General features: G+C 42.9%; 1 protein-coding gene across 7 annotated transcripts in view; it reads left to right on the top strand.

The window, feature by feature from the left end:
• The window catches only part of TNK2 (tyrosine kinase non receptor 2), a 210,745-nt gene extending 183,340 nt beyond the window's left edge, over positions 1–27,405 (top strand). For 5 of the 7 annotated variants that reach the window (XM_088444778.1, XM_088444775.1, XM_088444773.1 and 2 more), the window contains 4 exons: positions 1,463–2,895; positions 15,547–15,642; positions 23,999–24,126; positions 26,195–27,405. In XM_088444778.1, coding sequence (XP_088300904.1) covers positions 1,463–2,895; positions 15,547–15,642; positions 23,999–24,126; positions 26,195–26,198 — 1,661 coding nt within the window. In that variant the 3' untranslated portion in view covers positions 26,199–27,405. Of the gene's footprint in view, positions 1–1,462; positions 2,896–15,546; positions 15,643–23,998; positions 24,131–26,194 lie in introns of those variants that run through there. The other 2 variants (XM_088444774.1, XM_088444777.1) reach the window with 1 other exon arrangement.
• Positions 27,406–27,740: the final 335 nt, after the last annotated feature.

Here is a 27,740-nt window from a genome sequence, read left to right as displayed (position 1 = left end):
CTGCGCCCTGCCCTCCTTCTGGAGGGCAAAAAGCGCCCTACCCTCACAGCCTGCGAGTGCCGTCTACACCCGTGGGTCGCAGTGACCCGCGGATGGGGAAATGTGCGGTGACCCGGTCACCGCCGGTGAATGGATGCTGGGCGCATGCGCCCGGCACCTATTCTCCCTGCCAGCAGCGCTTGGGGGCTGCCCGGCATGTCCGTAAGTGCCGGACACGCCCCCAAGAGTGACGAAAAGGGTGACGCGTCTTATAGACACGCCCCCTTTGCAATGGTCACGCCCCCTTCTCTAGCACCGTCACCCAGCCTGCCGCCGGAGCTAGAGTGAACACTGTAGATACAGACACTGTTGCACACAGACATATAAGTGTCGCAGATGAAATGAATCAGTGCAGTTTCGTGAAGCAACTAAGACGCATTTCAGACGAAAAAGACACAAAAAATACGTTACACCATTTGGCGCAGCTCGCTTGTGCTAGGCATCTCTCAACGCATTATATATTGAGACTAGGTGTAAGGACGCATCAATATATCAGTAATTTAGATTTTTTTTTTGTAAATTAATTAAAAACAGTAAATAGAATAGACAACTTTTGAAACTGGATCATGCAAGCTAATGTAAAGCTCCCAATGACCGTAATTTTTTTTGACAAGATAATCAGCTAACGGGTGTAAAACCCAGGGATAGCTATTGCAAAGTATATTAAATAATGTTTCATTGTATTTTAAACCATGGTGATCTTTCAGTAGACTAAAAGTATATGTGTTTTTTTTAGTATTTTTGGAGCTCAGATTTCATTTTACACTAAATGAACAGGTTTTCCAGGTTGGCTGGTGGCTAGTGGAGTGAAATTCATAAAACATACAATTGTTTATACAGACTGAAAATCGCAACAGCACCTTGCATGTTAATGTGACCTGTCTCTTTAACGTTATCAGTAACATGTACTGTGCCTGTGTTTGCTTTCTTATTTGCATGATTGTCTCCAAAGCATTTTCTTGTCCTTTTCTAATGCAGCAACCTAAGCAACATTTTCACATTGTTCTCTGAAGAATGTTCTTGGAGATTATTTGTTATCATCACATTACAAGAGTATTAAGTGCAAGTCTCATAATAGAGAAACCTTCCATCTAATCACAATCCATGGGTTTACTTTGCTTGCGAATATAGAGCATTTGCTCACTTAAACTTTCTTTATCTGTAGTAAATGTTTCTTGGCTTGGAAATGAGAAAAAGAAGCGAGAGTGCACTGATAGCAGATTAAATTTACATTTATTACTGTAGTGTAGGATATAGGGACCTACTCTATAAAATGATCAGAGATCACAATACATTATTTATTATGTCTGTTCGCTTGGATGCATCCAGCGTTTTATGCTTAAGGTCATTGCTAATATGGTTATTACAAAAGTAATCATGCCTACATGCCACATTCTAATATTGCATTTATTTAATGTTTTAGAACCAACATACAATCCTGTCAACGGAGACGACGATTCTCTTTCATCCGGAATAAAGAAGCTCTCCCTCAAGAAAACTACAACATCCAAAGGACTGAAATTGGTTAAACCTTCTGCACGGGTGTCTGGCACCAAAGTGACTGACCGACAGCTGCTTGGCATTAAGAGTTGCAGCTTTTCTTCAGGAGATGTGGCCTTGATAGACTTTGGAGAGGACATCAGCCCACTAAGCCCAGGCTTTATTTCTCCCCTAGTTGAACAGACTGCTCCTTCTTTAGCTAAACTAGCTATGGATGCCTTCTCATTGCTTGATAAAACTCCTCCCCAGAGCCCCTCGCGTTCACTTCCTCGTCCTCTTCATCCAACTCCTGTGGTGGATTGGGACACTAAACCTCTTCCAGCTCCTCCGGCTTATGATGAGGTGGCGCAGGACGAAGATGACTTTGAAGTATGCACTATAAATAGTCCTGATGTTCTTTTGGCAAACAGAGAAAAGGTGACAATGAATCTACTTCAGAGAGCCAGAGAAAAAGAAGAAACTAACTATGGATATGTCCTGGAAGCTGAGAGGGGTCCAGCCATTAAAGTGGAAGACAATTTGTTCCTGCCCTCAAAGGATATGAAGCAGGCCAACTTTTCTCAAACATCAGAAATCTTTGAGGAGCTGCAGCAAGAATGCATGAAGAGGCTTAATGTTCCTCCATCCTCTTCACTGGCATCAACTCCAAGCCCAAGCTCCTCTATTGCCAACATTAATGTGACAGTATCAGAGGACAAACCACAAATACCACCGAGAATACCTATACCTCCCAGACCAATTAGACGCAATGAGCATGATCGCTGGTCTGGAGAGCTGTCTCCAGCTTTTGGAGCAGAGGAAGTGGGACGGGCACCATTACTGCCTCCACGGGATCCACTGTCTCAGCCCACATCTAGGACTCCTAGCCCTATGGCTTTTCAGGTGGGCTCACCACAGCAGAGGTCTAACCTCTGCTCTCCCATGTTCATTGGGCTTTCTACTTCTCCAGGGAAACCTATGCCCACCACTCAAAGCTTCGCATCAGACCCTAAATATGCCACTCCCAAAGTTATACAAGCCCAGGGTAAAGATGCTTCCAAAGGTCCTTGCATCTTGCCTATTGTGAAAGATGGTAAGAAAGTTAGCAACACGCATTACTACCTTTTGCCTGAGAGACCTTCATACTTGGACAAATATGAGAAATTTTTTAAGGAGGCCCGAAGTCCAGAGGAGACTTCTGTGAGCAGAAGTATCACTACGGCCACTGTTAGGCCGATGGTGCAGGACTGTAAAGCCAACTTTTCATCTAACAATAGCAACTGCTCATCCAAGAATGCTGTGAAGACAGCCTGTAGTCTGCAAAAGATTGTTTACGATGGCCCAGATAATTTCAGGCCCAGAGAAAAAATTAGACTGGTGAGTATCAATAAACCCCACATTGCTATGAAAACTGCCAGATGATACTAATAGACCAGTTCTCGGGTGTAACTGTTATGTTTCCTAGTATGTTTTTATACAGTTAGAAAAAGCCCAGATAGATACTATACAAACAGCGCGTAGGCTGTTATCTCTGTAAAGGGTAAATGTTGACTTATTAATCTTGTTAAACATTTGGTAATTGATCTGAGATTAGAGCACTGCAAGCATTTTTACATACATACTGTTGTCACTCTTAAAGCTACAGTGCCACACAAGCAGTTTGTGCCCTGCTGTATATTTTTTTTTTTAGTTAATCAACGATATCGATAATTATGTACTAATGAAAGAGATCATGAGTAATTATGTCAAGTTTGATTTCATATCATGCTGGTCTGTGGAACTTGACTAAATAATCATGAATAATCTTCAAATGACACCTAGGGGTATTTTTACTAAAGTGAGACTTTTTAAAAGAGGAGATGTTGCCCATAGCAACCAATCAGATTCTACTTAACTTTTATCTAGCACCTTTTAGAAGATAATAGCTAGAATTTGATTGGTTGCTATGGGCAACATCTCAACTTCTAAAAATTCTCACTTCAGTAAATATACCCCCTTGTTTAAAGACAAGTGTTTTATATATCTTACTCATTACTCTGGCAACTAGCCTGTACGTTAACTGTGATAAAACCTCCTAAGACACGGTGCTGTTACAGAAGTCAGTCTCCACCATGAGAGAATGAGCAGCTGTGACTGTGTCATGGGCAGTTCTAGAGGTACTGTGTGATAGGATTCTCAGAACCAGCTGGTACTGTGTGAAGGATGGCACAAAAGTTGTTCCCGTGTGATAGGAGCACTGAAGGTTTAACATGCTTGTCGTTATTTCAGTATAATAAAATATGGCCTGCCACTACTGTATGTATAGTAGTTACAGAGGTGCTTCATTACAGACTTAGATACACACAGATATACAAGAGTTGCAGATCAAATTAATCAGCACAGTCTGCTGGTGCGTCCTAGTCGCAACTCATTGAGACTTAGACAAATTTTCATCAAAAAAGATGCCCAGCGCTAGCAGAGTAGCACGAGACCTGGCAACTCACTCAAGCCAGGCAAGTCACGCTGCGTGGCGTATTGAGGCTAGATGTATGAGGACACATCTGTATATACTCTGCCCAATGAGTGTTAGTGTAACATATTGCGTACAGACGTATCCCCATACACCTATTCTTTTTGCGCCATATGGCACGAGACACGTGACGTGACTTCGATACGTTTTTTTCTGAATTTGGTGTCTTATTCGCATCATAGCCTCATACAAATTCGCTTATTGTGTCCTAAGTACTTAGGGTTTGTATTTTTTTTGCAATTAAATATGTTTAAAGTTGCAGATTAAGAATAACACTGCGTAGCGCGATGCATTCATCCTCCATCTTTCACCTTTTTACCCAGATTAGCAACTGACACAAAAACTGCGTTACATACCATCATCCGTATTCTGCGCACCTGTGCATTGTACTTTTGTACCATTAGTGATGCGATTTACACACATTTTTTGTGAAACGTCTTTTGTGGGACACTTCGCAAACTTCTTGGTACACCAAATGGGACTATTTGGTTCAAGTTTGAGGATAGGTGTAAAGTATGTGGAAACATCTGTAAATTATTCATCAGCATATGTACAGTCAGGAGTGGCACCTTAGATTTAAGGTAAAATTAAAATATTATTCATACACCAAAGAATTAGCCTGGTGGCTAAATCATTGTGTAATACAAGTAGAAAGTAGTGTAATAAATTAGTGTACTGTAAGCCTTGGCAGAACCCTTTCTGTGACCACCAAGGGTGAAATGTAAACCCATAATGAGCAATAAGTTACTGTGAGAGTACATATGACCTAGTCACAATGTGGTTATCACAGACCACAAACAAGTCATGTTACTGAGTGTTGGGAAAAACGCATGTAGAAATAGTTTATGTATGCCCATATACTGAGGGATATTCTTTGCAAGATACATGAATCAATAACATTTGCCACAGGTGTATGCCATTTATATGTCAATACATTTTGCACCCTTTTTTTATTTGCAATGAAAAGTCAAAGAAGTACAGTCAATGTGAGTACATTACAACATACATTAGGAACATAGGTCCAAAATACAGCAAGATTAAATAAGCAGTTTATTCCAAAATAGTGTCAGAGAAAAAAAAATTAACTGATAAAATGGTGTGGGCCTAGATCCATGTCATCTACTTTCCCTTTATCCACATTTAGGAGAAAAAAGGTCACCAAGGAAGAGATCAACTATGATCTAATCATCAGTGAGAGAGTATGAAGGAGAGAGCATCAGAGCTAGGAGGAAGGAAAGAATAGTGTGTTGAGATTGCTTTATAGGAAGGGTTCTCCTTCATTAATACGTTATCTAAAGAGTCATTGTAATCATCTGGTGAGAGAACCCTGGAGATACCATCACATAATGCTGGGCCTGTAAGCTAGAGGGAAAGGTCTAAGCTTCAGATGTTGTTCCACCGCCTGTGTAAACAATAATGGTTTCCCTGTCACACAACTCCTAAATTGTCGAACATGGGTAATACCCTGCATGTCCCATAAAGTAAAAGGATAACCTGCAGTCCCATGTTGAATATTCAGGTTATTTGTTAAGGGCAGAAATAGGGATACATACGGGTTCAAGAAGCGTTTGTGACGCAGTATATGCCATACTTTATGGGTAGACAATAATGGGCTAACTTGAACAGATATGGGTATCTTGCTATCATGCAGATGTAAAAAAGAGGTTACGTTTGTGCCGGCCAAGAAAGCAGTCTCCAATGTAGTGTTGGAGACTATTAAGCCAATCTCTCAAATAGAGGAGATGGGCAGCATGATTAAGCAGTAATATTAGGAAAATTAATACCACTATTGGATCTACTCTTCCTAGCCCTCTTTCCATTCCAAATAAAAGTGTGTATTATTATCTCAATCTCCTTAGTATCACATCTAGACAATAAAATAGGAAGAGAAAGAAAGTGTGAGCATCATCTGGGTTATCAAAAATGAGAGTTTACGCATTGTCAGTAATTTTCAGTTTGGCTGGTTACAATAAAGCAAATATCTTATTGTTGTCGACCAAGAATTTGCAGATCGAGGAAAACCCCTTAAGCTTTTGGGCTACTGCCACAGAGAAATCCTGAAAAGTGAGAATCCAATGGTCGTCGACCATCAGCTTTCTCTGGCATTTGTGGGTTGTCAAGAGTTTCTCTCTAGTGCAATAGTCCAAAAACTTATCTATAACAGGGCGAGGCCTGCCATTAGTTCCTTTGCTCTCTGGACCCAGGCGATGTGCCCTTTCAATTTGTTGGATTCCCAATTCACTTTGTAGATTGAGGGCAGAGACAAGAGTTTTGTCCAAGTAAACAAATGAGGCCAACCCTTTGACTTACTCAGGAATGCCAACAAAACGCAAAGTATTACATCTGTGGCGATTTTATAGATTGTCCACTTTGTAGCTGTGTAAGAGCATGTGACAGTTGTAATGAGTGTAGATTGTCCTCAACATCACTAACCCGATGTTCTACAGCATCTAATCTGTTAGTATGGTCAGACAGACGGGCCAGTGTAGAATCAATTGAGGATCAAAACTTGTCCAACCTCTTGTCTATTTTGGGTTGGTCAAATGTTTCTTTTATTTTAGGGTAAATTGGTGGAATTTTTCATCAATCTTAGGCATAAGTGATTCAAAAATATGAGAATAGTGAGCCTGGGTGGCAAGGGATGTAAAGATTTACTAAGGAATTTATCCATACACTGTAGAGAAGGAACACTCAAAAGTAATCCTATTTGTCTAATCACATTAAACAGTTTATAACAAAATCTTATAGCACCTCAATAAAGTGAAAACTCGCTTGGTAATTTTGTGTATTGTAAAATATTGCACCACTAAATGGCATCAAACTCCAGCTGATGATAATTAAACACTAAAACAAAGAGTGATGTGAAAGTTAATATCACATAAAGCAAAATATATCCACAGTCAGATTTTACATTAGTATCATATTCTATACTAATATAAGTCATTGGGTGTACCACATAGAAAGAAATAGCGAAACTCGGTAATATATTAACAATGAGCAGGCAAATAAATTGCTTAGAACTAGTTAAAGTTCTGAAAGATGACAAATGATGCCAACAGGTAAATGTATATGCCACAATACAGAGCATCACTAGGTGGCAGCAAATTCAAACTAATGTGCAATGAGACCAATTCTACAGCAAAGTGTAATAATGCAGTGTTCCCCGCTGGCTGTTTTTTTTTTTTTTTTTTTTGGACAGTCTGTCCGGCACTCACACCAATGCGTCGCACCCTCATCAATGCTTCCTTGTTTTTTCCGCAGTCAGCTATTGCTGGCGCACATTGTACAGTGTCTCTTCCTGTCAATCCCTCTGCAATGGGTCTGCGTAGTGTCTGTGATAGCAGTGAGACCTTCGCGCACTGCAATGCATACGCATGCATAGAATGTAACAATCGCCCGTCTGCGTGCGTATTCGCAGTTGCCATCGGTAATGAATCAGGCCAGCAGGAAGGGAATCGGTATGATTTATGCCGGACCCATCCCCGGCGGTTGGAATCCCGACAGCGGCATCCCGGCAGAGGGGGAAATCCCGATCGTCCAAGGTAAGTATTGTCTAACCTAATTGTACCCCCTAACCCTCCTTTAGGGGTGCCTAACACTAATCCCCCCCCCAGTGCTTAAACCTAACCCCCCCTTTCCCGCCGCCTAAACCTAAATCCCCCGGGGGGGGGGGGGTGCCTAGCCCTAAGTCCCCCAATGGGGGAGCCTAATGCTAACCTCCCTTCCCCTAGCCTAAACCTAACCTCCTGGGGGGGTGCCTAACCCTAAGTCCCCCCCGGGAACCCTAAACCTAAAGCGCGGCTATCTGTGCACTGCGTCCCTTTGATCGGGAGGCCGGGCACCGGTCTCCCGTCGTCGGTAAAATGACAGGCGTCTAGATTTAAACACCTGTCATTTAACCCTCGCCGGGATTAAGCAGTCGGGAATAGGTCCGCCGGCTTCCCGACTGCATACCGCAGGAAGGACCCTCCGAGGGGATGGAAGATGGCACTGTGACATTGGCGCAGCTTAGGGCAGAGATCCCTCCCCTTAAATAAATGTAAGGACGCGCTGGGAACAGTCGCCTGAGCACATTGAAGAGAGTGGACCTCCTGCATCCACTCTCTCTGGTCTGTGTATCTGGGAGCTGTAGAAAAAAAAAATCTGTGGGGACAGTATCTGAGAGCTATTAAAAATTCTGTGTAGCCAGCAATTGGGGGACACTATCTGTGAGCTTTTTAAATCAATCAATCTCATGACGTGAGTGTGGACCTATCTATATATATTGAAAGCACCCTGCCCTCCAGAAGGAGGGCAAAAAGCACCCTGCCCTCACAGGCTGTGGGTGCAGTCTTCACCCGCGGGACGCAGTGTCCCGCGGGTGGAGAAATGTGCGGTGACCCGGTCACCGCCGGAGAATAGACGCCGGGCGCATGCGCCCGGCATCTGTTCTACCTGTCTGCAGCGCTTGGGGGCTGCTCGGCATGTCCGTAAGTGCCGGGCATGCCCACAAGTATGATGAAAAAGGGGACGCGTCTTATAGACACGCCCCCTTTATGGCCACGCCCCCTTTTCACCCGCGCGCACAAAGTTGCCCTCTCTAGCTCCGGCACCCTGCCTGCCGCCGGAGCTAGAGTGAACACTATATATATATATATATATATATATATATATATATATATATATATATATATATATATATATATATATATATATATATATAATTTATTGATGCAAAAAGAAAGGTCCGCACACACTTAAAAAACAACAGTAGGGTGCAAAGTTGCGCTATAAATAGAAATGGGTCCTCTTATGTTGCCAAAAAAGGATTAAGCCATCACTCCAATATTAATGTAAAAAATGTGATGTGCCATAAAAGCCATTAAGCAGCCATAGCAAGCCAGAAAGTCAGGACATTATGTATTATATCATCAGACACATAATCATGTTCTACTGAACCATGAGTCTGGAAGTCATATGTTCATGCCATTCCCTGACAGCTGTTTCGGTTAACACCGTTTTCCAGAGGCAGCATTCACCACATTGAGGGACAAACAGGCTTATATACATAAGCGGCATGCTTACCTAATCAAACACCATGGCATCACGTACCCACCTCCGTCCGCCCGCGCCGCCCGGCACATCCCCCAACAGAACTGTACAGACACGATCCGCCAAACCGGAAGTGAAGCCGGAAGGAGGAACTAATCTGCATCATCCATAGAAGGGGGAAGACCAAGGCATACGTGCACCCGGAAGTGGCTGCATGGTAACTGCGGTGATCACTATAAACAAAAGCGCACACATATACATAATACACAAAAATAGCAAATGAAAAATAATAAACTCATATCAAAGATCCAGTGAGTGTCAAAAGAGCATAACATGTGAGAAAACGCACACAAAAAAAGAATAACAATATGATATCATAAATACACATTATATTGTAAATTTTCTGTTTGAGAGCAGAATTATGAATCTGTCAATTATTGGCAAGTCGCTCAGTTCCTGCAGCAGCAAAGCATCCTCACACTACTGCCACCATATTTTACTGTTGGTATGATATTCTTATTGTTGAATGCAGTGTTCGCTTTACACCAGATGTAATAGAACCCATGTCTTCCAAAAAGGTACATTTTTGACTCATCAGTCCATAGAACATTAGCCTAAAAGGCTTTGGGTTGTCATTGTGTTTTTGGTATATGTGATACAAACCTTTATGTTCCTCTTGCTAACAGTGGTTTTCACCAGGCAACTTTCCCATGGATACCATTTTTGCCCAGTCTCTATTTTTATGGTGGAATTATAACATTGATTGAGGCGGAATATCCCGAGTCGGCGCCGGCTAAATTCCGGGTCTGATCCGGATAGGAACCCTGGTCCAACTCCGGGTCAGACCTGGAATTTTGGTGGAAAAGGGGTATTAGATTCAATAGGGCTGGCAGTAATCATCCCGATTGTGTCTAGTTCAATTGAACCCAATCATCAATTCAAGTTGGTTCATTGGTTGAGTAAGGGGGCATTACTATTGAACACAGGGACAGTTGGTGTTGGATGGCTTTCTCTTTCAAATGAAATGATCATTTTTAAACAGTATTATGCATTTACTGTGGTTGTCTTTGACTAATATTCAATTTTGGGTAAAGATCTGGAAACAATTCAGTGTGAAACACACACAAAAATAGAAGAAATCAGGAAGGTGGCAAAAACTTTTTCACGCCACTGTAGTTTCAAACCGATTCCGATTTCTAAAGAAAATGTCACTTGGGTATCTAAGCGATGCTCCCTGGTTATACTGACTAGCAGTGGTAACATGGAGCTGCTGCACATGCATAAGCCACAATTTGCTGGGTTACACGTGTGCAATGTTGGCATCTTGAAGTCCAACTATGTGTCATCTCCACTATGTGTTACACGTATGCAGTTCTAAATGGATTATTTTCTAGAATTATATAAAATTATTCATCTTCTTGACAGATAATATTTTTTTTTAAGTGTGCAGGTGTGTGTTTTTCCACCTAGCACTTTTCATTTTACACAGCCACTTCATGGTCTTAAATTCACAGTCATAAAGCTGTAAATGCACTTTTATAATTGCATTTAGTTGTCAGGTTCTTCTAGCAGGTGGAGAGTAATGAAAATAAACTGGGGGAAAATATGTCCCATTACAGTGTAATCTCCTACCACTTTACTGTATGACCACCACCAGGGGCGGATTGGGATGGATAACCAGCCAGGGAAATTTCTGGAAGCAGCCCTAATGGGGGAGGGGGTCTGTTGAGGGGGCGGGGCTTGTGAAGAGGGAGGTGGTGGGATACTCTGAGTTGGATGCAGTGACGGCTTTCTTTGCGTCTTTTGCTGCAGTTGCGCAGGCGGCATAACGCTAATGCTGCTATAGAGCCTTCCCTGGTGTTCATCCGTGCGTCTGACTGTGCAAGACTGTCCCGACCACTTTTAATGTCTACAGATGCTGCATTCATGCTTTGTGCATTTTAGACTCCCCATCAGTCGCACTGTTGACGTAAGTCAATTCATATCTCTGTACACAACTACTATCAACAACATGCCTGTGTCACTCTAATAACACCGAGAGCCCGCCCCGCCTCCAATACTTGTGGCCACGCCCTCTCCCATGCTGCAGCTGCCCGTAGTGTACTGGCTCCGTGCACAGGGGGAGAGGGTGTGATGTCCTTATGTGTAACTGAAGCCAGGGGTTTGCCAGAGAGAGCAGAGGGCAGCTGTCAGTACATAATCGTGTGCTCCATAGTACTGTTATACTATGCAGCTCATGGTTGTATACTGCCGGCTGCCCTGCCCCCGCCCTATCTGACAAATCCCTAGCTTCTGTTACACACAATAATGGCATCTTACTAGTGCAGCAGTGTGATGGAACAACATGGTGCCCCTCTTCCTAGCTAAGCTACTGACCTGCTGTCGTGTTCCTGCTCCTCCCGGCTGCTGCTGCTCTTGCTGTGATGGTGCTGCCTGTTACTACCCGGAGCCTCAGCAGCAACTAACATTCAAAATTCCGTGCACCCGCCTAGCCCCGCCCCCGCACCAGCGTTATGACAGTTTCCAAGTGCCGCTGCCCGCTGCCGGCACTGGCAATTTATAAAGCGGCCTGGCTGACAGACAGTGTGTCATCCAGCCCGGCAGAGGAGGGGATGGGACCGGCCTCCCGGTGGCCCAATCCGCCCCTGACCACCACAGTTGTGTTTAAACTTTACTTTGTAAAATATGTTGCGGTTTGGCATTAGTTATTAGTTATGACATAAAGAAATCAAGATACATTGGGACTGTATTATATGACTCAATTTTGTTATCTTGACATTAGTACATAGGTGGAAGTGTACTTAGAAATACTCTTCCTGCATAAGTGGTAATAAACGATGTAAAATGTATCCTATTATACAGTAAGTGAATGGACAAGACAGATCCTAAGGACCTCAGAGCTTACATAATCCTGTCCCACAAAATGGAATCTAAATTTTGGTCTTAATTTTAGTTAATCAAAAAGAATGTGACTCACCCTCAGTGTTATAGAGTGCCATTCTCTGGCTTTCAGAGTGCATGTAGTCCCAATGTATAATTGTGTTTTCATGTAGTAATACAAATTCATATACAATCTTGTTATTTATTTTATATGGAGGACATTTACAGTGCCAAAAAGTAAGCAGCTTAAAGCCATTTTTTGACTTTTATTACCCCAATCTCACAGAAATGAGTGTAACATTGCTGCTGGTTGCCGGTTGAGCACATATTTGTGTGGACATTGTTAGATTGTGAAACGTGATGAGTTTTGTACAGTAGCTCTACATAAATGAGGTTTCTTTATGTGAATATACTTGTAGAATGTTCAGCTTGCATAGTTTGGAGCTTGTGTTAGATGGTGGCAATTTTAGTCTAATTGGCGGTCAGTTGTTTACAGCGTCAGAGATCTAGTAGAAACCAGTACTTGGCATTTTGTTTAGTCTGTGGATAATACCTTGATGTGCACCTAAAACAATCTGTTCAAAAATGGATATCTATAATTGTAGCCCTTGGAATAAAAGCAAACCTAAAGTCTTCATCCAAAATCCCATATATTTATTTGCAGCCGCATTGGGGTGTGTACTAAAATACACAGTACACAGTCTTGGGGCTACCATAAGTGTGGCATATTCATACACTAAATCATGGGCATCGCCTGCAATTGAATTGATCCTTTAAAGTTTCATTTACTGTCCGAATATGATAGCAGTAAGTGTTTTCATGCTCAAAGACATATTTAATTGAGTAGTGTTTGCACAGATGGACCATGCACTTGTTTTTCAGGGAGGTGATATATGTGGCTTGGCAAAATAAGAAGAATCAGAACGTGCACTGTGGCGGCAACATGTTTTTAAGTATTAAATAATCTGTGTGCACTCTAGTGTCAAATATTAGTTTTTGGGGGCATGTTATATAACATGGAAGTTTGTGGAGATTCAGAATATCTTCTTTTCTGCACATGTGCCTACCTATTTCATTGGTGCATGCCAACGTTCCCCTCTTATGCTGGGCATACACTGTACAATTTTCTGTCAGATATCTGTCCAATCTGGCTGGTTGGAATGAAAACCTGGTAATGTATGGGAGCAAATGACAATAGAAATTTGCTCCCAAACAACTGAAAACAGACCAGATTTTCCTTCCCACCAGACAGATTTGACAGATATCTGACAGAAAATTGTACAGTGTATGCCCAGCATTAATGGTTTATCTGTACATAATAACTTATAAATGTTTTGTTTCAGTTAGAAATGCAAAGCTGGGTACACACTGAACGGTGTGTACCCAGCCGATATGTTGGGCCGATGGGCCGACATATCGGATAATGTGTACACATCAGAACGAGGTAATGAACAACGGAATAATACCTCGCTCCGTCCTTCATTACCTGCAAAGGCCGACCAGACGATTTCGCAAGCGGCCGCGGAAGCATGCATATTGGCCGTACACACTGAGTGATGCGGCTGATATGTTGTTCTGATTCGGCTGGAAATGACATATAGTGCCAACATATTTATTTCCTTTTTCATTTTTGATGATTTTATTTCAGTTTCACAATTTGAGCTTTTAGTTACATTTGTTTCATTTGCATTTTAAAGCATTGCCCCTATAGATTGCCCTCACCGTAGCAAAAGACATCTTACTGAATGTATTGTCAAAGAACCCATTATGTACAGTCAGGGCCTGACAGTGAATTTGAGGATCAGTTGTAGCCTCTAGAGCAGGGGTTCCCAACCATGGTCCTCAAGGCATAGTTCAGGTTTTAAGGATAGCCATAGTTGAGCACAGGGGACTTAATTAGTACCTCAGCTATTTTGATTTAACCACCTGTGCTCAAGCATAGATATCTCTAAAACCAGGACTTTAAATGTGCCTTGAGGACCGAGGTTGGGAATCACTGTTCTAGAGACGCAGTAGATAAAGCACAGAATATATTTATATGTCAGAAAAGGCTTCCCTAGGTTTCCCTAGCTAATCTGTTTAGAAATGTTACAGCATCTTACTGTGCCAGACCTACTGCAAATCTACTAAAAGAAAGATTATAAGCTTGAATAGATGAAATTCGTAGTAGAAGCTCAAGGGGAAATATTGGAAAACATTGGGAGGAGAGGAAATTAATCTAGATGAAGAAATAACTTTCAATAAACATTTCATTCTCTTTGAGTATTTTCACATTAAAAATACTTTTGCATCATTCTGTAAAAAATAGTTATATGTTTTAGATATTTCTTGTGTCCTTGGGCCTCTGAGATACAATAAAGCACTTTTATGTTCCTGTAGTGGCATGTAGTGCCACCTTTTTAATCTGTAAAAGTTGAAATGTGTGACACAGATTATTATATAATATACATTTAAAAGGGACCTCCAAGGTCTAGGCAATGACCACGTGTATAGCTATAATCACCATGTATACATAGTATCTTATTATACACACACGCACACACTGAAGTGCCTAAAGTCATTAGATCCCTAGTATTGTGTAGGACCTCCTCTAACCCAGTGAAGTGCGGCAACTTGACCTGGCATTGATTCCACAAGTAGACAGAGACCTCTGGAGAGATAGTGACCCATGCCGTCTGGATACCTTCCCACATATATCCCTGATATTTGTAGTTGCAGGATCTTGGGTGCGAATGGACCTCTCCACCATGTCCCATAAATGCACGATTGGATTCATGTCTGACGAATGTAGTGGCCACATTATTCATTAGAATCTCCAGAATGCTTATAGAACCAATTCTGAATAACCTGAGACTGAATACATGGTGCATTATCTTGCTGGAATATTCCATCATTGTGGGGGCACATGAAGTCCTTGAAGGGCTGTATATGGTCATCAAGCAATGCAATGTAGTGGTTACCGGTCAATTACATTTTCAGGCGTACCAGCTGACCCAACTCTCTAACTTACTTATAACATCAGGATCCCCATCAATTTCATTTACCACCCTGGCCCCCATCATTTGCTTATATTATCTTGGTCTCGCTAACCTTTATATATCATCATGATCCCCATCAATTCCTTATATAATCATGGTCTCCCGAAAGTCTTTATATCATTGTGTCCACCAATTTCGTATATATCACCATATCTTCATACACATCCAGATAACAGTATATCCCTGATCAATTCTTTATATCCTACTTGCCACCATGAATCTCCCATATCACCATGCCTCCTAGCAATCTGTAGTATCTTCATATCCCACATCCCACGCCTGTCTTACATTACCAGTCTGACTGCCTGCTTCCCCTCCTGTCTGCCGTTCTGTTCATCGCAGGTCTTTGCTTTGGGGCATCAGAATGGTTTTTTTTTTCTTGGCACATTATAATTTTGGAGCCTAATTTGCGGGGTCAGCGGTCACATAATAGGGAGCTCCTTAGCAACATTCTGACATGGCAGAGGGGCACCTATGAACATGGTGCATAATGTTTATACATTGGCATTTTTGTGCCTCATGCTGTATCATGTAACAGGTGGTAACATTGCAATTATTCCCTATCCTCAGGTTCAGGACATGGTTCATGGAGTTACCACAGAGGAGTGTCAGACGGCTCTACAGAACCATAGCTGGAATGTTCAGAAAGCTATTCAGTATCTGAAGGTATGGTACATACACTAACAACTCCTATATACAGCAGCCAAGCTGCACATTCTGGCCTTAATTCAGAGACGGCTGCTGTAGTAAGCCTGTGTATGCGTGTATGCGTCCTGATGGTTACCTCAAGGAAATACAGGACGAATTTGAAGGCAAGATCTGTGGATTTCAGTGGCCATTTCTGGGAAGTAATGGCGGCTGCTTCGAAAGACGCAGCAGCACTGACACTAGGTGACATGTTCAGATGGGTGTAGTAGGTTTTATGGCCGGCGGTTCAAATCCTGACAGCTGCAGCCCAGCAAGGGTGAAGATCCCGATCGTCCCTGAGGTAAGTATCGCTAACCTAATTCTAACCCTAACCCTCCCTTAGGGGTGCCTAACCCCAACCTCCCCCCCAAGTGCCTAAACCTAACCCCCCCTTCCCTGCTGCCTAAACCTAAGTCCCCTGGGGGGGTGCCTAACCTCCCTCCCGGGGGGGTGCCTAAACCTAAGTCCCTCCGGGAGCTCTAATCCTAACCCTCCCCCCGTTGCTGTCCGCGCCCGGCTTACCTTTGTTCGGTATGTCGGGCGTCGGTCTTCCGACGTATGGTTAATGACTGCGTCGACTTTTCGACGCCTGTCATTAGTACCACGCCGGGATTAGAGAGTCTGGAAGCCGGCGGTCGGCATTTAGACCGTCTGCTTCCAGACTACATCCTGTTCAGATGGAGAAACTGCGCCAGTCTTAAGGAGGTATCCACTTAGCGATTTAACCAAGCGATGTAGTTATCGTGCAATCGCTTGCAAATCGCACATGCATCGGGCATGTTTTGGTCGGAAGCAACCAACGATGCGCGTGCCCGCTGGACGCTTCTGACATCGCCCGTACATGCTGGTCAACCTGACGATCTCGTCAGGTTAAGCATGTGCGGGGATGAGGGATGTACCTGGACTGAACGAGTGAACGTTCAGTCTAGGCACATCACTAGATATACAAACGAGAGCACGACTGCAATGTCGCAATCGTGCTCTCGTTTGTATATCTATAAGTGGATATCCGCCTTTAGAGTTGGTGCAAAATTTGATGGTGCGTCTAAACACACGCCCAGACGGATTTGCACATCTGCACGTGGGCAACTTACTGGGAATAAAAGCGGCCATGGCATTAGCATAAAGAAGTGGCTGTGGCAAAAGACTGAGGCCCTCTGTTATACTGGAAATGAGCTTTCTTTAAATATGATGCAGATTTTTAAAAAACATGCAGGTCTTGTATTTAGTTCTCTGTAATCCCTACTGGATACCCAAATCAATCTTAATCTGCATATAACTGGTAGACTGAGAGTAATGCATGTTAAACATAATAGAAACTCAATGCCTTAAACCCTTGTTACAGTAATGGCAGTGTGACATGACGCATGCCATGTCCATGCCTGCTACAGTAGCATTAGTGGGAGTAGTCAACCTGCTTGAAGTTTAATGAAATATCCTACATAGATAATCCTTGGAACACTGCGTCCAGTGGCCACACTTGTTAATGCAGAATTGTAGAATATACAGTGCATCCGGAAAGTATTCACAGCGCTTCAGTTTTTCCACATTTTATTTTACAGCCTTATTCCAAAATGGAATAAATTCATTTTTGTCCACAAAATTCTACACACAATACCCCATAATGATAACGTGTAAAACGTTTTTTTGATATTTTTGCAAATATAATTGAAAAAATAAAAATAAAAACTATGAAATCACATGTACATAAGTATTCACAGCCTTTGCCATGAAGCTCAAAATTGAGCCCAGGTGCATCCTGTTTCCACTGATCATCCTTGAGATGCTCCTACATCTTAATTGGAGTCTACCTGTGGTAAATTCAGTTGTTTGGACATGATTTTGAAAGGCATACACCTGTCTATATAAGGTCCCAGTGCATGTCAGAGCACAAACCAAGCATGAAGTCCAAGGAATTGTCTGTAGACCTCCAAGACAGGATTGTCTCGAGGCACAAATCTGGGGAAGGGTACAGAAAAATATCTGCTGCTTTGAAGGTCCCAATGAGCACAGTGGCCTCCATCATCCGTAAATAGAAAAAGTTCAGAACCACCAGGACTCTTCCTAGAGTTGGCCGGCCGTGTAAACTGAGCGATCAGGGGAGAAGGGCCCTAGGGCCTGATTCAGAGCCGGATGCTATTTGCGGACGGTCGTTCCTAAAAAGGGGGCGGCTATTTAAATTGAGCGCTCGCTCATTGCGGTTTGTTGACGCCTCTATGTCTGAGCGAGTGAACGAAAAATGTGCTCGCTATTTCGTAAAGATGCCTCTTTGCCGTTCGCATCACACGTCATCTCCGGTATTTATTTGATTAATCGGGTACATCAAAAGGCATCTGAACTGCTCGCAGTGCTTGTGGTAGCTTTTTCCTACCGCAATCACTGCGAGCAGTTCAGGCTAAAAGACAACCAAGTGCCGTGGTCGATGACACTCCATTACTAATTATGCACTCCCATTAAATGCCCTTTTTACCGTTAGGCACGCCTGCGTTCGGATCTCCACTCCCCCGTTTTCAAGCACCTTCCCCTGTTACCACCCACAAACTGTACATTCTGTCAATCATTATGACCCATACGCATGCGCAGTTGTGCGAACATCGCTCATAGCGAACGAGCGGCCGCTTACGAGCGGCTCTGAATCAGGCCCCTAGTCAGGGAGGTGACCAAGAACCCGATGGTCACTGTCAGAGCTACAGCATTCCTCTGTGGAGAGAGGAGAACCTTCCAAAAGGACAACCATCTCTGCAGCAATCCACCAATCAGGCATGTATGGTAGAGTGGCCAGACGGAAGCCACTCCTTAGTAAAAAGCACATGGCAGCCCGTCTGGAGTTTGTCAAACTGCACTTGAATGACTCTCAGGCCATGAGAAACAAAATTCTCTGGTCTGATGAGACAAAGATTGAACTCTTTACCGTGAATGCCAGGCGTTATATTTGGAGGAAACCAGGCACTGCTCATCACCAGGCCAATACCTTCCCTACAGTGAAGCATAATAGTGGCAGCATCATGCTGTGGGGATGTTTTTTAGCGGCAGGAACTGGGAGACTAGTCAGGATAGATGGAAAGATGAATGCAGCAATGTACAGAGACATCCTGGATGAAAACCTGCTCCAGAGCGCTCTTAACCTCAGACTGGGGCGACGGTTCATCTTTCAGCAGGACAACGACCCTAAGCACACAGCCAAGATATCAAAGGAGTGGCTTCAGGACAACTCTGTGAATGTCTTTGAGTAGCCCAGCCAGAGCCCAGACTTGGAGAGATCTGAAAATGGCTGTGCACCAATGCTTCCCATCCAACCTGATGGAGCTTGAGAGGTGCTGCAAAGAGGAATGGGCGAACTGCTCAAAGATAGGTGTGCCAAGCTTGTGGCATCATATTCAAAAAGACTTGAGGCTGTAATTGCTGCCAAAGGTGCATCAACAAAGTATTGAGCAAAGGCTGTGAATACTTCTGTAAATGTGATTTCTTAGTTGTTTTTTTTTTTTTTTTTTTTTATTACATTTTCAAACATCTCAAAAAAAACTTTTTACTTGTTGTCATTATGGGGTATTGTGTGTAGAATTTTGAGGACAAAAATTAATTTATTCCATTTTGGAATAAGGCTGTAACATAACAAATTTGGAAAAAGTGTCGCTGTGAATACTTTACGGATGCACTGTATAGTAGTTTTCCCAAAAGAGCATACGATAAGCAGTGTGTAACATATACTGTATGGTAATACCATTTTAATAATGTATAAGAAAAGCTCTAGAAAAACATAGGTTTTAGTATCATTTCTAGAGGTAGGCTTGCAATGGTGTTGGGATATTTCTCCCACTTGGCCAGCATTTCCTTCCCAGTCAGTGACAGGACAGCACTCAGCCAGGGACCTACTGAGGCTTTGGTGAATGACTGCCACTATGCAGTGATCAGAGGGCCTGATTCAGAGCCGGACGCTATTTAAAGGGGCCGGCTATTTAAATTGAGCGCTCGCTCTTTACGGTCTGTTGACGCCTCTATGTCTGAGCGAGCGAACGAAACATGCGTTAGCTATTTTGTAAAGACGCCTCCTGGCCGCTCGCATCCTACATCATCTCCGCTATTTATTAGATTAATCGATTACATCGAAAGGCATATGAACTGCTCGCAGTGCTTGTGGTAGGTTTATCCTACCGCAATTATGCGAACAGTTCAGGCTAAGAGACAACCAAGTGACGTGGTTGATGACGCTGCTTTGTTAATTATGCACACCCTTAAAACGCCCGTTTTGACCGTTTGGCACGCCTGCGTTCGGATCTCCACTCCCCGTTTTCAAGCACCTTCTCCTGTTACCACCCACAAACGCCTCATCCTGCCACTCAAACTAGCAGGCACTTGCTATTTTGTGAGCGCTCGCTTTCCGATCGCACTGACTGGTTGGCGCATGCGCATTACGACCCATACGCATGCGAACATCACTCGGAGCAAACGAGCGGCCGCTTACGAGCGGCTCTGAATCGGGCCCAGAGTGCCACAATCTATTTTTATGGTATTACTGCTTCCAGCACAGCCGAGCTTCTTCTCCAGTAAGATGCAGGACTGGGTCACCTCTTTAGGTCTGCATTGTAAACACACTAGAGATAGGGAACTTTCTTTATTGTTAAAAAAACAGAGATTAGTCGATCTTCTCATTGAAAGACATCAGAGGTTTACGGTCTGCTGGTATAGTGACCTCTAGAACAGAGATGGCGCTGTATACTTGACACTACTATGCCAAACTTTTGCATAGTGAACATTAAAATACTCTCTGTATTGTGAATCAGTCCTTACAATGCTCTTTGCATTGCATCCTACTTCCTATAATGCTCTATGTATTGCACATAGGGCCTGATTCAGCAAGAACCGCTAATGCGATCTCTGCTGCAATCGTGCACGCATTTCTGCTGCAAAAGTATGCTAATAATTGCAATCACAAAGCACGGACTCCATGCAGACGCCCACTTCTCCTCTCGCACATCTGTAATACCTTGCAGTCCCGCCAAAACATTGGTAACATCGAAGTACATCGGAGCTACTCGCACGTTTAAGGCAGGTCTGACCCTACCATTAAATTGCTAACTTTCTTGCACGCAGTGAGAGCTCAGGCTACGTATGCCATCACAGTGGTTAACTTATGCACGCCCCTGCAACAGCGCCCAAATGAACTGGCACCCCTGCGTTTCTCTGACCACCCCCACCGTCACCACCCCCAAATGGTACTTCCTGTCAATCACTCTGCGATGGGTCTGCGTACACACTGCGATCGCAGTCCCGATCGCAGTGAGGCATTCGCGCACTGCTAGGCATGCGCAGTACGCAACAATTGTCAACCATCTGCGTACGCTTTACCAGTTGCGATCCTTGCTGTATAAGGCTCATAGGCCACAAGTATGGTCTTTGCATGTTCCCTCCTTGTTTACATGGGTTTTCCCCATGTTGTTCCTGTCACAGCTCAAAAAACATACCAATAACTTAAATGGCTGCAAAGAAAATGTTATCTCTTTGTGTATTGTAGGTAATTAAGACTTCAAGCTCCAATGGGACAGTGGGGGTCATTCAGACCCGCTCGCGAGCGGCAGGACGCTCGCAAGCGGGTCAATGTTCCCCACTGCACATGCGCACGACGGAGGGAGCTCCGTCGCGCGCATGCGCGAGACCCGGCGAGCGACGGGCTCCACCATCGCTCCGGGTCTCGCACCAAAGGTCGATGTTGATTGACAGCACGCCCCCTTTGGTGGGCGTGCCGGGGGCGTGCCTGCCAGACGGAGGCGTTCCCATGGGAACGCCTACCGTCTCAAGCCGGCCCCACTGACATCACTAGTGATGTCAGTGGGAGTGATTTTGGCTCTGATAGAGCCAAAATCACTCCAGGGCTTGCGGCAGCGAGACCCTACCGCAGGGTCTCCGTCGCAAGCCCGATGGTCGCGATGGTCAAGACCATCGCGACCATCATCATGGACGCTTGCTATAGCTGTGGGTGGTAACCCACAGCTATGCGAGCGTCCATGAGGACGCTCCAAAAAAAGGTAGGAGGGCCCTGATTCAGAGCGAGCGCTCTGGTCAGAGCGTTCAGCTCTGAATCAGGCCCTGTGTCTAATGTGAATGTCTAAACATTCTCTTTACAGAGTTATGGGATATGGTAGCAATATATAGATCAGTTATAAGAATAATAACTCTGTTGTTGGAGGTTTCAGTTGTCTTTGGGAGATAGCTATTGCTAAATGACTTCCTTACAGAGAAACAGTTCAGTGGATTTACTTTTATCTTAATAATTACATTGTCTAATATTTTACCTATTCACAAATGTCTCATAAAATGTCAGAAGTCATGTGATTGTTTTAATGCATCATCTAATGGAGACCACAAGTGTATATTAGGGGGCAGATTCAATTAGAAGCTGTGCTTACTGAGGTCATATAGTCTTATGCTTTAATGCTTGGGGTTATTCAATTAAAAGGCCATTTCCTCCCGCTGGTAAATCACCAGATAACCCGCGTTAACCCATAGATTCCGGGTTCAGTGCCCGGAGCTATGAGTTAATGTACAGTAGGGTCCAGGACAAGGGGACAGAATGATGCCAGGAGGTAGGTGAGTATTTTTGTTTTTTCACAGGTAAACCCGTGGGAATTCTACTTAGACAAGTGGATGTCAACATCTGGCCGAAGGTATGTATGTGTGAGTGTGTTAGGTGTGTAATAAAATTGTAAAATCTACGATGTGTGTGTACTGTGTTTTTTTTTTTTTTTACTATTTTTTTACAGTGGGGGTACGGGTGCTGGCCACCTGCTTGCACTTGTAGTTCCACAAGTGCCAAAGGGCAGGCACACTGGCACCTGTAGTTCCACTGTAAAAACAATAGTATTCATCCATTCTTTACTCTGACCCCTGCACTTACAAATAACGGGTGCAGGAAAGAGCCCCGTGCTCCTGCTTAAGCCTGGGGAGAGAGGGGGTCCTTTTATTGGGGTGATCCCCACCTCACCTGAGATCCCCGGCTTGGGCTGACTAGCTTGGGGTGTTATTGCTTTGGCCGAGGTGACCTGTGAAAAGGTCCGCTCGCTGTGGCATTACACCCCAACTAGAATTGAATCGTGTGCTAGTTTTAATAATAGGGGGATCCCTACGCATTTTTTTTCCCCTATTTTTCAAACCAGGACTGCCTCTGGGAGCCTGATGCTTTTTCCGAAAATACGGGGGAACCCTACTCCATTTTTTTCCCTGTATTTTTAGAACCAGGACTGTGTCAGGAGCCTGGGGCTGGTTTAACTTTTTGGTGGGGAATCCTACATCATTTCTTTTTTACTTTAACCATTTACATACTTATTAAAGGCAGAAACATACACAGATCACACTTATCTGTGTATGTTTCTGCAAAACTCATAGCTCAGTAGTCTATTTGAAACTACTGTTTAGGTCTGAGTTTGCTGAAATTACACCAGTGATTCTAATCCAGATTCTTGGTAAATTCCCGAGTTGTAATTTTTCCATGATACTTGCGAGTTTGGCCAATGGTGTATTGATTTGTGGTTGCATTCTCACCCAAGATTTCAAGTTTCAAAAAATAAATCTCTCCCAAGTCTGCCTTATTAAATTTCCGAGTTGCAGAAAATGGTTACAATCACCCGAGATTGCAGTCTCGACCAAACACGATTCTTAGTAAATTTACCCCTTACAGTCACTATTGATAGCTCTTATGTTTTTTTTTTTTTTGTTTGGAGGAAGTAAACACATTTGCTGGGTTATTTAGGTGAAGTACAATAATTATATATCATATATTTTATAGTATGAATCTCTCTTTTTTCAGCTTTGTAAAAAAAATTAACTAGTGAGACATTTTCATTCACTGTCTAACTTGTATTCAATCAATCAAAAGCCATTGCTGACTAGTTGCTGTTGGTTATTGCCTTTTGGGCCCTCTTCGTTGAAGGTTAATTACACCCAAATATAGTAATTCAGTTTTGAGTAGAATTTTTAAAGTTTTTTCCTCCTTTCTGTTCGTATGGCAATTGGTCTTGACCTCCAGTGCAGGCTTTTCTCATGCTCTGATGGGCCTGTTAATACTAAAATGGGGAGCCCCTCACCTGTAACCTGCTTTTATTTAAATCAGAAGTTCATGAGGATGAATTTTGACTACTCCAAACAAGGATCTCCTGGTTATAACTTTACACGTATTATGGAACTTGCTTTATTGCCATACAACGAGGGGTATTTTATATTTCAGACTGTACAATAACTTACCGTAGTTCCACTTTAGAGTGGAATTGGATTTTAATAATCCTTGTTGTCCTTACAACATCTGTGGAGACTACCAGTCACACCCCTTTCTGTTGTGCTGCAGGTAGAGCAGCTGTTTTGCCTTAGACTGAAGACCCGAGTGGAGTGCCATAAAGTCCTGGAGATGTTTGACTGGAATCTGGAGACTGCTAGCTCCCACCTTCTGGAGTCTTACAGCAGCTCTCAGCAAAAGTAAGAGAACTCCTAGATTTATATTAACAATACTAAAATTCATTCACTCTCAGTATACACAGTGTGCCTCAATAGGTCAAATACTGTACGGTAACTCTTGCCATGTAGACTGTAAGAAAACTGTAACAACATAGAGCACACCTGCAACTTATAACAAATGGTCACAATCTCTGGCAAGAAAGGAAACGCACAACAGCTTTCCTCCTAGGAGAATACTGCTGTGCCAAAATCGGTAAAGCATCTCCAGATTATTGGTGGTTTATTTTACAGTGAATGAAATAATATTATTTTATACTTTTAATACAGTAGTGGTCAAGGACACGGTAATTTTCCCTGAATATTATTAGTTACTGCTACCGTAATGAAGATCCGCTGCTTACCGACGATCATCAGCCAAAGCACTGCTACCATGTCCATCTCAGAGCCCTCAAACTACTCCTGTATCCTCACAGACTTAGAGAAGATCCATTTTTCTGGATGTAACCAAAAACAATATATATGTTGCACTTTAAAATGTATTGTGTAAAATAGGCTATACCCATAGTATCTCAATGATTATTGCAGTACAGTATTGTGCCCAGGGCTTAAAGTGGTCCTGGAAAGGTGGTGGAATTCATCTCTCCTGCTGCCTAATCCCCACCCTCCCCCCACCACGCTAGTCTGACAAGCCAAAACAAGGGTGAAAACTGTTCTTTTCACACACAAACACACACACACTGTTGTGTATAGGAAACGGTAAAGTGAATGGCTGGGGGCCGTCTAGGCACTATATCATCAGTGTTATTTTCTGCCGTGCCTCTTGAGTTTTTTATGGGGTCCCCACAAACTAGTCTATGTCACTTGGATGCCCAATATTTTTTGGCAACCCCTATTGTATGTATTGCCTTCACTTCATTCTTTCCTTTACCTATATGGTGGTTTCTCTGAAATAAGGGACCGTAGGCAGACAGTGAGTCACTGTCTGTGGGACTTCTGTGCAGAGACTTGCTGGAGGTGGATCTAGTTCCACCTACCATTAGAGGTGACGGAACTCAGTACCACCCCGTTCCTGCCCACTTTAACTCCTGATTGTGCCTATCTCTCCACACAATACACAATTGAGTTTTCTAAAAATTGAATTAAGTTAGGACAAATGGATTGCTGTTAGTACAAATAGCTTAATGCAATACTATAGCATTTGTTTCCTAACGCTAGGCATACACATTCAGATAAAATGCATGTCCGACCGACAGGCATGTTATGTAACAGCCTCTTATTGTGGCCATACACTGTGAGATACTCAGTGTATGGGCCACAATATCTGCAAAGGAACAGGGAAATGTCCATTGGTCGGCCGTCGTTTGGTATAAACTGCCCGAGGCGGCTGACTTTCACTTTGAAAATATCTGATCGAATGGACATCCTAGATGATCGGGCAAGCCTGACCGATCAATATTTTCTGATTGATACATACACTGTGCAATTATCTGTTCGATTCGCCCGATATAAGCGTATAGTGTATGCCCAGCATTACTCTTTAACTATGTAAATGTATTATATTGTATAATGACTATACTGCTTTGAACATTGTGCCTGATTCAGGTACGGCTGGTATTGCTCAGCCACAAGGAACCCGCAATACTGGCCACCAAATATGAAAAATCTGGCAAGAGGCTTCTATAGGAAGCAGATGACTCCTGACAGCAATGGCGATCCTAATGCATCATTCGTGGATGATCATCATTGCATTTCCAGGAAAGCTGGCAAGGCACACCCCCCGTTCCACCCCCCCCAAATTCCTGCAGCATGTCAATCATGCTGCGTCTTGGGGGATCTGAGAACGAGATGGCAGGACACGTTCTGCACATATACAGGACGGCTCCTGTGCATGAGCAGTTTTACGATAAGTAGAAAACTGGGATAAGCCCCACAATAGCGTCCGGACCTGAATCGGGACCATTATTCTATGAGGTTTTGTTCATTCCATTTATTTACTACACCTTATATTCATTTTCATACTGTTCTATACTATTTTACGCTTGAAACTTTTATTTAGATGTTGTTATATTTTGCTGTTATATTTTTTTAGGTGATGATGTTGCAACACCTCTTAAGAAATTGACAACCTGCACAACATACACCTACCTGGACTCCCCTGCTTAAAGCATTCATTGACATGGACATTGCAAAGCGCCTCTTATTTTGGAACCTGCCCACACAGGGCTTCCTCAACCCTGAAGGGTCAACCGTTAACCAACCCAGTGTTCTGCTACATGGACATGTGTTAATGTTGCATCTTCTCTCTTATAGTGTTTTGTCGTTTTGTTTTTTCTTTCTTTCCTGTCGTTCATTTGAAAGACTCATTGTTTTTATAAAAAGATGTGTAATTTTAATATATAAATATCTATATATATATATGACTAGATATATATATAAATATAAGATATAAAGTTTATTTGAAGAAAGACCAGATTGTGGATATTCTAGTTGTGACTTGGATCTTCTGTTTTTATGTTGTGGCTACTGTGAAAGAGAGAGTCACTGACTAACACAAAGACAGAACGCAATGGGCTAGTACATTTTTTAAATGAGTTGCTTTAAATTAATCAGCAGCAATGTTACAAAAACAGTTTATGAATATCTTGTACTGCAAAAAAAGATGAATATTGTATATTCCTGAAAAGATTTCATTATTGTTATTATCTTATTCTTATCAGGAAATGTTGCTTTTTTTTTAAATGGCCATACATTTAGGGTCTGATTCATAGGTAAACGCAGTGTTGATGCCGCACGCAAGAGGCCGATGTTTCAGTCTGCGCATGTGTCCGAGCTGCACTGCGTATGCTTCCCGATAGTAACTGTTGAAAGTTGCAGAACAAATTTGGACACCGAGAGAGGCGATATCAGTGGGCGTTTCTTGGTGGTAATGGGGGCGGTTAGCCAGACGCAGGTGTGTCATGGTCAGTGACTGTGTCTTTTGCCGCAGTTGCTTTGACACTGGCAGCCATGTTCAGAGACTATTTATCGCCTCCATAGGGCCGGTGCAATCTCTGATGATGCACTGCAGTCGGTGGGTGTCTGTATTTGAAGTCAGTCGGTCGCTGCATCTGCATAAAGACGAAGTTGCACTGCAGTAAAAGATGCAATCACGGCTGCAATAGTGTGCACCTCTGAGTCACGCACTTAATGTTCTTTTCGTGGCAATAGCCTGGGAGCTGCAGGCAGCCGTAAGATTTCAGTTATTTAACCACTAAATTAAACGTGGTAATTATTTTAAATAAAAAATAAACCTGGATTTGCTTTTTAGAAAAATTCTGTTTTAATTCTAGCAGTTAAATTGCCCAATCTTGCGACTGCTTGCGATTCGCAGGCTATTACTTCAGCTCTAAATCATAGGATTTAATATTCATAAACTTTATTGCCCCCTTAAGTGAAATAAAGAATATATATTGCCCATTTATTAAATTAAACAATGTTGTTAAATGCGTACTAAGCTGAATATTGCACCACTCAAGACGAACTGACTTGCCATTTGGAAAAGCTCGAATGCGGTCTGTCTCATAAAAACATTTTATTTTTATTTACATTTCAGAATGGATTATATCAAACCAAGAAAAGAAGACTAAGGGGTATAT

The sequence above is a fragment of the Taudactylus pleione genome, unplaced genomic scaffold (assembly GCF_031769625.1).
Source record: "Taudactylus pleione unplaced genomic scaffold, aTauple2 ptg000372l, whole genome shotgun sequence".
Lineage (NCBI taxonomy): Eukaryota > Metazoa > Chordata > Amphibia > Anura > Myobatrachidae > Taudactylus > Taudactylus pleione.
The sequence above is the reverse complement of the archived record's forward strand: the minus strand, read 5'-3'. Positions and strand labels throughout refer to the sequence as shown.